This window comes from Grus americana, chromosome 18 (assembly GCF_028858705.1).
Source record: "Grus americana isolate bGruAme1 chromosome 18, bGruAme1.mat, whole genome shotgun sequence".
Lineage (NCBI taxonomy): Eukaryota > Metazoa > Chordata > Aves > Gruiformes > Gruidae > Grus > Grus americana.
Window position 1 is genome coordinate 8,056,929 of NC_072869.1, and position 13,398 is coordinate 8,070,326.

General features: G+C 53.5%; 1 protein-coding gene and 6 non-coding genes across 7 annotated transcripts; 4 read left to right on the forward strand and 3 right to left on the reverse strand.

The window, feature by feature from the left end:
* The first annotated feature begins 43 nt into the window (after positions 1-43).
* Positions 44-116, forward strand: TRNAR-UCG (transfer RNA arginine (anticodon UCG)). The gene has a single exon. It is a non-coding gene; the product is annotated as a tRNA-Arg (tRNA).
* Positions 117-405: 289 nt separating this feature from the next.
* Positions 406-478, forward strand: TRNAR-CCU (transfer RNA arginine (anticodon CCU)). Its single transcript has one exon. It is a non-coding gene; the product is annotated as a tRNA-Arg (tRNA).
* Positions 479-3,471: 2,993 nt separating this feature from the next.
* TRNAR-UCG (transfer RNA arginine (anticodon UCG)) lies at positions 3,472-3,544 on the forward strand. Its single transcript has one exon. It is a non-coding gene; the product is annotated as a tRNA-Arg (tRNA).
* A 463-nt stretch (positions 3,545-4,007) lies between these two features.
* On the reverse strand, positions 4,008-4,080 carry TRNAR-CCU (transfer RNA arginine (anticodon CCU)). The gene has a single exon. It is a non-coding gene; the product is annotated as a tRNA-Arg (tRNA).
* A 468-nt stretch (positions 4,081-4,548) lies between these two features.
* Positions 4,549-4,621, forward strand: TRNAR-CCU (transfer RNA arginine (anticodon CCU)). Its single transcript has one exon. It is a non-coding gene; the product is annotated as a tRNA-Arg (tRNA).
* Positions 4,622-5,447: 826 nt separating this feature from the next.
* On the reverse strand, positions 5,448-5,520 carry TRNAR-UCU (transfer RNA arginine (anticodon UCU)). The gene has a single exon. It is a non-coding gene; the product is annotated as a tRNA-Arg (tRNA).
* Positions 5,521-6,122: 602 nt separating this feature from the next.
* MRPL58 (mitochondrial ribosomal protein L58) lies at positions 6,123-8,552 on the reverse strand. Its single transcript, XM_054846576.1, has 6 exons — positions 8,366-8,552; positions 7,909-7,945; positions 7,600-7,659; positions 6,915-6,997; positions 6,638-6,807; positions 6,123-6,346 (listed from the first exon to the last, which is right to left on the reverse strand). Exons 1-6 carry the CDS (start codon positions 8,522-8,524, stop codon positions 6,262-6,264), a joined length of 594 nt encoding a protein of 197 aa, XP_054702551.1. The 5' UTR covers positions 8,525-8,552; the 3' UTR covers positions 6,123-6,261.
* Positions 8,553-13,398: the final 4,846 nt, after the last annotated feature.

The following is a 13,398-nucleotide window of genomic DNA, read 5'->3' on the forward strand; positions in this document are numbered from 1 at the left end:
TGCTGGGGGTTGGGGGCATCGCTGGGGGGGTTCCAACACGAGTGACCGCGTGGCCTAATGGATAAGGCGTCTGACTTCGGATCAGAAGATTGAGGGTTCGAGTCCCTTCGTGGTCGGCCCTTTTTCCCCCGCTTTTAAACCCGCTCCAGCTTTTCCCACTTCTCTCTTCGCGCCTCTTCCCCTTGGGGCGTGGAGGGGAAAAGCCAAACCCAGGTTTGGTCCCGTGTGCCCCCTCGCTCCTGTACGGCCCAGCTCCGCTTCCCCTCCCTCTGGTGCCCCGGGGTGATTCCCACGCGTGGGTTACACGCGTGACCACGTTTGCACACCCGCAGCACGAGGTCTCGCTGCTCGGGCGGGCGCCGGGGTCGGGGCCGTTCCCGCGGGCCGGGGCGCGCGCCCTGCGCAGCCCCAGTGGCCTAATGGATAAGGCACTGGCCTCCTAAGCCAGGGATTGTGGGTTCGAGTCCCATCTGGGGTGAGCTTCCCCCCCCCCCCCCCCCCCCCCCCTTTTGTAGGTGCCAACCCCCTTTCCGTGCTCCTTCTCCCCGTTTTAGTGCCGCCAGCCCCGGGCAGCACTGCCAGGCCTCTGCTTGCTGCACTGACTTTGGTGGGAAAACGTTTCCCATCCCTGGTTGCAGATGTCAATTAAGGAGATTAATGCAAGAGGAGAACCCAGAGGTGAGAATAAAGCAGCGCTGCTGGACGCGTGTGTCTGAGCGCGGCCGCTGGAGACAGAGCTTGCAGAGCGGGTGACTTGAAGAGGGAGGTCAAGGTGGTCCACAACGTGTGTTTTGGGGCAAGGAGATCCCCACGGCAGCTCCAGGCCTGCTCGCTGTGTACCCAACGCTCTCGGGACGATGTGGCTCTCTGCTCCTGGCCAGTGGTCCCAGTTTAGACCTCGTGAATAAGGGAAGCAATGAGGAGCAGCTACAAAGTGCCCCAGGCTTTGGTGCAAAGGCGGATGCTTTGTCCGGCCAGTCGTGCGGTCCTGTGTGCCGAGTGCTCCAGTGAGGCTGTTACTGAGGGAATAACAACCGGCTTTTCCCTTGGGACTTGTTAATGAAAGGATGTTTTTTGGAGAGGAGAGCACGTCCATCACTGACTCTGCTCCATCCGCCTTTCAAGGTGTCCCAAAAGATGCAAAGCAGAGCAGTTAAAGCTGGTTTTTTAGCCTTGTCTGGGCAGAGCTGGGTCTGTGTTGCATCAGGGCTGAGCAGGGAATTTTGGCTGCATTTTTACCCCCTCCTGGTGCTCCCTGTATCATCAGCTGCATCTGACCCCCTGCAAAAAGCTGACTGATGCTGGGGAGCGACTCCCTTGCAGGTGTCATGCAAATCTCTTCCCGGAGCAGGACAAGCTCTAATGGGAAGAAAGCTTTACTCCTCCACCAGAAACCGCATCTCCACGAGGGGCTGGTGGTTGGAGGTCGTGCAATTTGGCTGTGCTGCCCTGGGATCAGAGTCCTCTGCCTAAGTGCATTTGGGATAATGCCCTCTCAGGTTAGTTGCATTAAAAAGCTGCTTGGAGGGTCTTTTCCTATGCAGTTAATGGATTTTAAAAGGCAGCTGTGGTCAGGGTGATATCACACTAGTAAAACCTAAAGTGAAGTTTTTTTCTAAGTAATTTTTTTCTGTTAGGTGTGGGAGGAAATTACTCTGCTGCCTGGAAAGCAGCAAATCTGCTGAAGCCCAAGATGCTGGACCGCTGGCAGCCCCAGGCACTGCAGGTCCCTGTGCCGCTCGGCAAACCCTGCCGGCTCTGGGGGCTGGGGACAGGGTGGAAAGGGGTGCCTCCAGGCTGGTGTTACCTGGGACCAGTTGATTTCCACCTCTTTGGGTGACCAGCTTCAGGGCTGTGGTTGAAAGCATGGCCAGAGCACATTTTTTTGCATCCTTCTTACAGGTTTGGATAGCATCAAGTGGCTTTTGGGGGTGTTTGATCATTTGGCTTCCTTCAGGCAGCGTTTTCTTTGCATGTCCTGGAGATGCTGTACCTGCAGAGCCGCTGGAGTGTCCTGGTGGCAGCATCGCGAGGGGCCTGGGCTGGTTCACTGCATGGTCTGAGGGACTTCCATCAGTGATGGCCTCGCTCAGGTGGCACCAGGCTTTGTTCCTGCTGTTTCTCTCCTCTCCTGCCTCTGGAGCACTAGGTCTCAGGCAGCAGAAGGCTGAACCGGTGCTGGTCCTCATGAGCAGGAGCTGCTTTGCAAGGACCAGGGTGCAGAGAGGGAAGAAAACACCGGCCTCTCCCCATCCGGCACCACTGGCATTTGCACCCTACACCCCCCTTCCCCCCCCCCCCCCCATGCCTTAGCGAGCTCTCAAGGGTGCTGGGGGGGATAAAGCTGGGGCAGCTGCTGCGTGCTCTGGTCCATCTGCCGGCTGCTGCCACCCGTTGTACTGGGAGGCTTTGCACACCCGCGGAGCACAAGTGCTCTCCTTGTGCAGCCCTGTCTCTCCAGCACACCTCTGCTCCGTTTTTGTTTGATGGACACATCGGAAAAGACACATTGGTTGAAGCTGAGCTGAACGTACCCCAGGAACCAACATGTCCCCAAAACCTCCCATGGCTGTGGAGGAGGTTGAAATAGCTTCCTGCCCTGCAGCCGGCTTTGGGAAACTGGTTTAGGATTAGATGAGAAACACAGGTTTTGGGGAGAAACCAAACTGCACCAGGAGGAGAACTCAGGAGACATTATTGATAATGAACAGGAGCTTAACGAGGCCCATGGTGTTTCCCCTTGTGTCACACCATTATGCTGTAGTGGTGCTACATTACAGCGGGAGCCCGTTACCGGCAGCTCATTGACACTGTGACCATCACGCTGAATGCCGTCATGGGAAAGGACGAGTTGTCTCCATGGACCTGACTGGCCCCGTCCTTCTTCCTTCACCAGCGATGCCCAACCCTGGCAGTCAAACGCTCCTTCCCTCCCGCTGACGGCTCATACTCAGCCGCGGCTGGACATGACGGTGGCTTTGCCCTTCCTGGGGGGAAGGTCTGGACAGCTGGGGGCAGGGGGGTGACCCCAGTTGCTCTGTGTCGGGGGGTGTTTTGCGGGTGTCTCCTGGATAGGGCCTGCTGTTTGCATCTCGGGTTGCGTTTGTGTTCTGAGTTGCTGGCACCCTCAGCAGCATGGTTTCAGCAGCAGGCAGCAAGGCCGGTGGCGGGAGGGGAATGTTGCTGCTCCAGCCGGCAGGATGCCTGCACGGCACGGTCTCCAGCAGCACGTACGGGGTAAACTGAGGCCGGGGGGGTCTGCAATGACCTACTGGCACGTGGGGTCCCATGGGGGGGACCATCGCCAGCGCTGGGCTGGGACGAACAGCCGTGATCCCAGGGGGGATGGGAGTGCGAGCGATGCACGGGGGGGGGGCAGAGCCACCCATGGGACCTGATGCACAGGGGGTGGTGGGGCCACCCGTGGGACCCCCCCGTGTGTGTCACTGTGCCCAGAGCAGAGTTGTGGGGGACCACGTGGCCTAATGGATAAGGCGTCTGACTTCGGATCAGAAGATTGAGGGTTCGAGTCCCTTCGTGGTTGTTTTAGAGCCCCGGGAGATCCCCGAGGCGTTTAATTTCCTGCCCCGCTGGCTTGGGGGGTAGCGATCCGATACCCCGTGGGGTGAGAGCACCCCCAGGGATGTCAGCGGGGCAAAGCTCGAGGGAACGTGCCCGTGCTGGGGGGCAACTTTAGGGTGGGATCTGCCCTGCAAGTCCCCGGGGATCTCCCGCCCGGGGCGCCCTGTCCCGGGGGTGGAGGCGAACCGGAGCCCGGCCCCGGGGCGCGGCGGCAGAGCCCCAGCTGGGGCCGGTTCCCTGGGGGGAAATAAAAGGGCTGGGGCTTTTCATCGCTGCAGGGAGCGCTCGGTGAGCTACGGCGGGGCTGGGGCGAGGTACGGGGGGAAAGTGTGTGTGCTGGGGGGTCCCCACGCCGCCGCCCCCCCCCCCCCCCCCAGCCCAGGCGCGCTGCAAAGAGCAGGGATGGGGAAAAAAAAAGCGGCTGCCACCCCAGGTGGGACTCGAACCCACAATCCCTGGCTTAGGAGGCCAGTGCCTTGTCCATTAGGCCACTGGGGCCGCGCAAGAGTCACCCCCCCTCCTCTGCTCCGCGCCCCCCCCCCGCGCCTGATCCTGGGGGGTCCGGAGCAAACGGCCTCGCCGCTCGGGGCGGCCTCTTACACGGAGAACCGGCGGTGGGCACCGGCACTTCCCGCCGCGGGGGAGCGGGGTGAGGCTGTGCGGGCGGAGCTGGGCCCTTCGTAGGGGTCTCCGGGCCCTCGGCAGGGGTCTCCAGCCCTTCCCCGCCCCCCCCCCCGCCGGTATTTCTGGGCTGCGCACAGAGCTGGGGCTGCGCTGGGCGGATTTACGGGGTGATGGAGGGAGGAGACAAGCTGCGTGGCTTTGGGGGGAGCAATGCTGGGGCCGTTCAGTCCTGGGGGGTCCTCCACGGGTAGTGTGGGCCCCCCTCCTCCTGCACGCCGTGCCCACGCTCCCCTCTGGCCATCAGAGAGTTAAGTTACGGCACCAAAAATACGTCTACGTGCAGCCCCAGTGGCCTAATGGATAAGGCACTGGCCTCCTAAGCCAGGGATTGTGGGTTCGAGTCCCATCTGGGGTGACTCTTTTCTCTTCGGGAGATCTACACTGGGTCCCGGGGTGCCCGGGTCCGGGGGGGGTCATCTCTTTCTGGGGCACCCCCAGAGCACCCCTGTCCTGATGTGGGCACCCTGATGGGTGCAAAAACAAGCACAATCTTGGGATACATTTTTACTCCCTGAAGCGTCCATCTCCTCCAAAGCCTGGCATCATGCGCTGGCTCCCAGGCTTTCAGCAAAATTTTGCAAATCTTCCCATAAAATCTGGGGAGGGAAAGCTGAGCGGCAGGTGATACGCAGCAGTGAGGCCTCCTGGTCGCGGAGGTCTCAGCTGAGGCTGTTACTGTCCCAGCTGATGTTTGTGTGATGACATTGAGTGACAGCAATCTGTCTGAAGCAGCGACACCCCCCCTTGCTTGCACGGCACGGAGCTGCAGACACCTTTGCCTGTTAAAAGGGGGGCTGGCAGCCACCCCCCTCCCATGCAGAAAAGCTTTAGGCAGAAAAACAGTTTATTATCTTTGCTCCTCTTGCTGGGCAGGGCGCACACAGCCTGGGGCAGGGTTTCACGGCAAGGATGTCGGGGCGCATTGGTGTGCTCCTGCACCCCCCCCCCAAGCAGCCCGTTTTGGGGAGGATGTGGGATTTGAGCTTTCAGCTTTTTACAGATGTAAATGCTGGATGGTGTAAGGGCAGAACTCAAAAGTCCACCTTTGAAAGGGGACCAGGCACTGGCTGTAGGAGAAGCATGAGTGCCACACCTCACTGTACCCCAACTAAACTGCCGGGACCAGCGGAGAGCACTTCCCCTCTTATTTGGTTCTTGCCTAAAACAGAACTGCCTCTCCTCACCCCAGGTGGGACTCGAACCCACAATCCCTGACTTAGAAGGCCAGTGCCTTATCCATTAGGCCACTGGGGCCCTGTGAAAACATGAAAAAAGTGCAATTTTGGTATCTTTGAGACCCCCCCCCCCCCAGTGAACTGGTCTGGTGGTGGTGAAATCCACATTATTCCACAGAACTTTGGTCTGTTTAAACTGGGTCCACTAACGAGGGACTCTTGAAGCTGTAAGACAGTTTAAGTTTTTCTGGTGTTCTACCTCAAGGGCCAGGAGCCTCCTGTACTTACAGGGTGGGTTTTGTCTTTTAACACTAGCAGAGTGACCGTCTCCTGCCAAATTCCTGCCACGGCTTTAGGTTAATAAAATTACATGCACTTTTTTTGGTTAGGAAAAAAATCAACTAAAACAGAAGGAAAGTGCTTGAAATGATGAATACTCTATTTGCTACTAAGATACATAGTTAAGACCGCCTTTACTCTTCCCTTTCTTTCCCCATAAACCTACTGCTGCTTTTGTGTTCAGCAGCAGAGGGTGCTCTCATAGAGCAGAGGGCTGGATGAAGCACACAAAGAATTAAAAAAGTAGCTGACAAATCTGAATTTTTAGTTTCTCTCAAACAAGAACACTAATTTTTCTGCAAAATGATTGACAAGCTGTCACAGTGTATCATCAGGAGATTCAAAAGGAGATATTAAATATTTTTATTTACATGCTTAGACCATTTTTATTCAATATAGCTCATGAGTTAGCATCATCTACAGCTGCCAACGCCATTTCTTTAAAAAAATGGTACGCTGAGGACTTTGATCTCCGCTGTTCTCAGTCAAAGTCTGCCTTCCTGCTCTGTTTTATATTTGAGTGTATCTTTTTCTGTCGTAGTCGTTCACGGTTCATTTTTTCCACCCTAAAACAAAACAAAATGATCCTTTAGAATCAAAGAAAACATTTAAATATTCAACTTTGAGCACAGTTATAATGTAGATTCGGTGAGCAGACAAATGTCCACAGACAGTCCCTGTTCTCAGGATGCCACGCAGGAAAACATATAAGCTCTAATGGACCAGTGATGTTTGTTTTTTTTTTTTTTAAAAGGAAATCCAAATGAGTACGATCAAGATTGTTTAAAGAGGCTGCAAACTAAATCATGGAACATGATAACGTGAATCCATCTCAAATAAAGGCCATTTAAATATACCTCTCTATGAGTTTCTGTGTAGTCTCCTTAGACACCACCTTGGGCTTCTCGGTAGCGTCTGTGACCATGGTTCTGATCTTTTCTAAACAAATTGCCAGATTCCTCATTTGGTAGCGGCTCTCTTCAGAGTTCACAATCAGCTCACCAGCTCGGTTTATCTTGTTCCTGTGCTAAAGAGGGGAAAACATGATGTGATTGCTGAAACCTTGTTAGACTTGTCGTGTTCCGGCTGAAAGTGTGACGCTTAAACCGTGGCTGGAAGGGGGAGGGTAGTTACCATCGATGCCATTTTTTGTCTGGCAGCTTCTGGGATCCAGTCTGCTGACGCCAGGTGGAACCGAACTTCTGCCTTGGTATTCACTGGGGGGAAATATGGGATCTTTTTTCAATGTAATGGCTCATCTTCCTGAGTTTTATGAGATAATTCAGTCTGTACACTGCTGGCTTTGAACACAGGATGATTCCAGTATTAATTTCCTGAAAAATCACAGTTTTTTTTTTTTCTTGCTATGTTTTTGCATATCACTCTACAAGACAAACTCTAAATTATGGTTTGTCATGGTATTTGCCTTTCTGGACACTACAAGATTTATTGCTACTGCTATGGCAATGGCAGAACAGGAAGTATTTTCAGTTTATTTGAATGAAGCTGAGAATTTATTGCACTGGGACGTCTCAGAATCCAGATGGCTTGTTGTACGCTGGATCAATGAGAACAGACAGAAGTGGTGTTTAGTGTGACACGTGTAGCAGCAACGATCCCAGTAAGAGTGTTTCTAGGAGAATCTGGTATGGTACCACTGCTCTTGAGCATTGTAAAGACTTAGAAGTTCTGTTAAAACGTAGGGTAACGATAATGAAAAATTAACATCGGGCAGCACAAAGGTGCTCTTTCATTTCACCACAAAGTAAAAGAAACAACGTAAAGATTAGAATTTTTCCCTTCTAAGTCTCTTCCTCACCTTTATTAACGTGCTGCCCTCCAGGGCCGCTGCTCCGGCAGTAGGACACGGTCAGGCGAGCTGGAAGGGAAGAGCAGAGCAGCCGCGTGCCGACCCGGAGCCTCGTCCCCAGCCAGTTCAGCAAGGGGCAGCAGGGCCGGGGACGAGCCAGGCTGCGGCACGCGGGCCCGAAGGGCGCCTGGGACTCGCTGGTGCTTTGGCGCTGGGTTCAGCTCCGAGCGCGGGCTCTGCAGCCTGGAGCCCGACCCGCCGCTGGGGATGGGCCCAGCCGAGCACCCGAGCCCAGGTCCGGTTTGGGGGGAGACTCACCCAGGGGGATGTCGAGGGTGCCCGGCTGCGTCTCCTCCTGGAAAACAGGGCCGGGTGCCGCGTCAGGGGCCGGCACACCCCGGCACACCCCGGCACACCCCGACGGCGCTTCGGGCCGGCCCCGCTCGCCCCCCGGACACACGGCCCCGCCCCCGGAGCTGCCTGGCCCCGCCCACCCGCGGCGGCACCGCCCCTTCTGCTCAGCAACGCCCAACCACCGCAAACAGCTCGTGCTAAGCCCCACCCACCCGCGGTAGCACCGCCCCTTGTGATCAGCCCCGCCCTTCCGCAACAGCAGTCCCTTGGGCTAAGTCCCGCCCACGCGCGATGGCACCGCCCCTTGACATACACCCCGCCCACCCACTCTATGTCACTCAGACACTGAGCCCCGCCCATCGTTCGTCTTCCCTCCCCCTTCCCCTTCCCCTTCCCCTTCCCCCCCGCCCGCCCCACTCACGGGGGCGCTGGCGGCGGCACCGTCCTGCTGCGGCGGGTACAGCTTGTCCAGGCTATAGGCGCTCCGGTACTCGGTCCCGGCGGCGGCCCGCTGCGAGAACCGGGCGGCGAGAAACTTCAGCCGCTGCTGGCATAAGCCGCGCAGCGTGTGCGCCGCCATGTTGGCTCCCGCGGTGCGCTTCCGCCACGGCGTCCCCACGGAAACGGCGGCCGCGCGCTGCGTTCCGGGGCGGGGCCTGCGTGAGCAGCGATGCGGGGGGGCTGTGGGAGCCGGGGGGAGTGTGTGATGTATGGGGTATATAGGCTGTGTGGGGTGTGTGTGGTGATGCATGGGATCTGTGGGGTGTGTGATGTCCGTGAGGTCTGGACTGGGGGTGAGTGGGTGTCTGGGGGGTACTATGTGGGGGCTGTAGGAGGTCTGTGGGGCATCTGAGGGTTATATGGGGTCTGTGGGGCACTGAGTGGGGTCTGGGAGTATATGGGGTCTGTGGGGTGCTGAGTGGGACCTGGGGGGTATGTGGGGGTATGTGGGGTCAGGGGGTGCTGAGGCAGGCCGTGCTGTGGGGGTGGAGGGATGGCTGGGGATGAGGATGCTGGGGTGAGGTGGCCGTGTGGTGACCCTGGGGGGATGACACACGGTGTGGGGGGCCCCAGGGTGGGTACCAGGGGTACCCTGGTTTGGGCAGGTCATTTCCAGCTCCTTGGGGCACAAGCAGCGGTGGGGGACAGTGTGCTCCTGCCTGCACCCCACACCTTCGCGAGCTGAGCGGTGACAGCCAGCGGTGAAAGTGAAGATACATCCAGCATTTTTGGTGTACTGTCTAGTTTTTGCACCTGGGATGTTTCAGATTTCGATCTGCGTAAGAGTACTAAAAAGTTATATATATAATATTTTTTAATGCTGATGCAGCAGCACATACACATTTCCAGGTCTGTAAGAGAGATGCTGAGGTGGAAAGGGGATGCAGAGGTGTGAAGAACTTGTGGAAATCCTTCAGCTCTTACTCCTGGGGGAGCTGTCAGGTTGGCTTGACAAGAAGGGTGTGCGTTCCAGAGGGGCAGGGGTTGCTATTTCTGGCAGCAGGAAAATGCACAGGCAGGGATGGGGCTGTCATTAGCTCTGGTGTTTTGACAGGAGCTGACGATCTTTTGTTTAAAACTGGGTGAAGTCAAAATGGGTGTTTCGATGCTGATATAAAGGCAGCATGTGACTGGGGATCTGAGCTGGATCCCATCTAGATTATCCACCTAAAATCGGGAAACTCAGTCCTCAGGAAAGGAGCAAGTCCCAGATGTTGATGGTTGGTCTGCCCTGACTGAGGCTGAGCCAAGAAGGGCTCTGCGCTTTGTTTTAATCGAATCTCTGTGTCCTGGGGTTCTTCTGCTCTGCTTCCCCTGCCCAAACTCAGCTGAAAACAGAACGCTTTAAGGAAAAAACCCAAGAACTGTCAGAGACAAATCATGCCATCTGGTGACCTTAATTTCTAACAGGGAACAGGTAAATGTTTGTGATTTGTAGCCAGAGGGGTAGGTAAAATATCCAAAGCGGGATGACTCATTTTACCAACTGTTGTCAAACATGTCGCGTTGTGATTGTGCTGGTAACACACGCCAAGGACAGTGTCACTGCGCGGTGCAGAGGGGCTGGGAAAGGTGCTGGGAGGTCACACGGTTGAAGCCAGATCCGTCTAAAAGGACACGTCTCTGGTTTTTGCTTCATTCCCACACTGCGTTACCTGATGCAGACACCCAAAGAGCCTCGGTAAAAAGCAGAATGATCTCTGGATGGTTGGAGACAGCTCTCCCTGGCAGGCAGGGCTTGGGATGACAAGGTCTTGCTTTGGCGTAACCCAAGGAGAGCCGAGCGTTTGGCATTTAAGCTGGAGACGTGAACTGCCCCGGTACTGATGCTGGCTTAGAAAGCAAGCTCACCCCGTTGGGTGATGGTGGTCACTGGTGCACAGCAAGTCCCTGAAACATGATGGAAAACTGATGTCCAAGGAGCTGGTTGCTCCTTGTCTGAGTGAGGGCACAAGCCGTTAAGGTAGGAGCAAGTCGGGACTTTGAGGGACCTTCCTGAGGGTCTCGGCTCCTGCAAGAGAGGGAGGACTGCTGAGTCAGGGAATGTCCTTCCCCAGGAGAGTTCGAGCTCCGTTGGATTTGTGCTTCAAGTGGTCCATCTCCATTTCTAATGACGGATGCTTTTCTGAACGATTATTCAAACTGGCGGTAAAGATGCCAGAGTAGATCTGATGGAAGTGCACTTGTCCAAATGTCACCTTTCAAATTCAGCATGAAACTGAATTCTTCACAAGCCCTTATTGATCTTAGTGGCATGATCTGAATAGGGGCATTGGTTTTGCCAAATTCTGAAATGTATCATTATTTCCTATTATATCATACTTTTTCTCATCCATTTTAATGGTATGCAGTATTTTTCTTTCTGTCCCGAATCACAGGGGTGTGCTATTAAATAGCTGCTCTCTCTATTAGGCCAGTTTCTGTGGTGAGCAGTGTGGTGGTTTAACACTTACCTCTTAATGGACTTGGGGAGTTTTCCTTGGTGTTTTCAAAGCAATTTGAAAAGTTTACATAGAAGGTGGGATAAAAGGCCAGAAATGCTTATTTTTTTTCCCCTCCTTTGATTGCTGAAAGCCTCACTTCAGAAAAAAAATCAAATGCCTCTGACTCACACAGTTATCGGGACGTATATATATATGGCCACTAATATTTTTGGATGCAGAAAAAAATGCCCTCAGCACTTTGCTGAACAAACTGCTGATATACGGCAGCTGTTCCTTTGTTGAGCCAAATACTAATATTGTGTTACTTCCATCAGTCATTTTTGGATGTGTGGTTTTCAAGAAAGACCAAAACAAAAATAGCATTTGAATTGCAAGCTTAGAAATTGTGTGGTTTTTACAGAGACTTCAGAGCTGACAAAAGAGGGGTTTTTATCATGTGGCAAATGTTAGTAGTCCAAGTGCATAAAATATATGTTATATAAATAATGCAGCAGTATAGTTCGGCATATTCTCTCTGCTTTCTGCAAAGGAGCCTGAAGCATTTTCTTGACCCAAATCGTACATGAAAATCAAAGAAATAACTCTTCTGCTGTTCTTAAAAGAGCTGTAGAGAAAGTCTCGGCTTTGAGAATACTGTTGTTTCTTTTTATCTGAGAAGAGAATAAAGTGTTTGAAAATATATTTAATTTGCTGTCCACCTAACTGTGACGCTGATTCACACGGGATTGTTTAAAATGGAAAGTGAAGGCGATCCCACACCTCTGCAGCAACCAGATGACTGCAGAGTAAACATTGGCTCGCTTAAACCAACATTGCTTCAGATATCCTCTGCTACAAATGTTGAATTAACAGGGTGCTGAATGCTCTGAGAAAATCAACACTGCTCCTTTTTGTTGCTGTTGTTGTTCCTTTTTATTTATTTTATTAGACAACTGCTTTCCATTATAAATAAATAAGGCATGAAGGTTCTCCATACTGTTACAGAGCTGGTAGCCACAGTCGTGCGTATGGCTCCTAATTTCTTGAGTCTGGGGTCGTAGGGCACCTGAAAATGCAGAGCGTGGAAGAGCAGAGCGGTTGGTGGGTGGTTTGAGGAGGAGACTGCGGGTGCAGTTTGGGCATCACACTCCTGCCAACTTACCTCCGTGGTACTCAGCTTAACAAAAGAGGGTATTTCGGGGGGTGTTTTTGCATTAATTCCATGGTGAGTGAAAGAAAGGTAGCTCCTCATAACGTCAAGGCCCTAGACTCGGAGGATAACTAACATTTTAACAGTCTTCCCCCTCCAAAGCCACATTCTCATTTATTTATCTCAATGTTGCAAAAATGCCAGTCATTTCCCCAAGATTTTGGGAGGTAAGCTGGTGAAAATAGAATCCAAATCTGGCCTGAAGTTTCTCCAGGCAGGTACAGAATAGGTAGCTTACACTGAACTGCTCGGGTTTTGCGGCTCGGTGCTCAGGGTTTTGCCTAAGCTGTAAGGAAACGCTGCTTCTCTGCCTAAAACGCGTGTCTGATCATACAAGGTCAACGTCTAGTTCATGACAAATGGAAACTGGTGATTCCTGAGACTGCAGTGGCCTTTTGGCTGTGTGTTTGCATGTCCGTGGAAGCAAAAGCGAGGAGATTTCAGTGCTGGGAAGTGGAACATGAGAGGTGACAACCTTTGGAGACAGTACCTCAGCCAAGAACGATTATTTTCAGCAGAAAAACTGAAATCTGTCCTCTCGACTGGGGAGATGTTCAGATCAAAAGCATGGGGCAATGTATGGTCAGCGCTACTGCCAGGGCCAGAGCTCCTGACGCCGGAAGAGGGTGATGCTTTATCCTTCTGCTTGCGTGCGAGTCACTGGGAGTCAGTTTTGCAAGTCCATGCAAGCTGTATTCGAGGAGTTTGCTACAGTGGGGCAAGGACAACCTCTTGGAGAGCACAGCACAGAGGGCTGGTACCCAGACTGTGAGATGAAAGCATGTCTCTGATACTGTAATAGCACTTCTTGTCTAGCTTATGGGAAAGCCCTGGTCGTCAAGCTCCTACCAGGCACAGTGCTTCACCTGGGCTGAAATACTGGGGTGGATTTAAAGCGAGGAAATCCCATATGCCTACAAAGTCTGGAGAGCATGGACTGAAATACTAAGCGACGCTGATGAAGACAGAACAATCAGTTCTATGTTTCTCTTCAAGTTTTTCCAGTTGCAATGAGCTTGCATTGTAAATAGCTGAAAAACCTGACTGATAAGAGAATGGCTTAAACAGCAAGAACATACTGCCCTTTGGGGAAGGGGAAGGCGTAGACGGAAGTCTCTTGGGTGCAAGCGTAGGTTCTTAGCCATAAAACCAAAGTGGAGGGTTGGGCTGGTGTGCTGGAGCAGCCCTGAAGTTCTGATGGCTTTTTATTTTACTTTGAAACACTGCGCTCCAGCTGTGGCAGGATGCTGGAGGACATCCAGGCGTTTGCTTGCAGATAATCGGGCTGTAAGACAAGCTGAAAAGGGTGGAGGAGGTGAT

Coding starts and splice junctions, on each gene's coding strand:
- MRPL58 (XM_054846576.1), bottom strand. CDS start 8,524: ATGGCGGCGCACACGCTGCGCGGCTTATGCCAGCAGCGGCTGAAGTTT. Junction 7,660..7,908: donor CACCCTCGACATCCCCCTGG/GTGAGTCTCCCC, acceptor CTTCCCTTCCAG/CTCGCCTGACCGTGTCCTAC. Junction 6,808..6,914: donor GACAAAAAATGGCATCGATG/GTAACTACCCTC, acceptor TCCCCTCTTTAG/CACAGGAACAAGATAAACCG.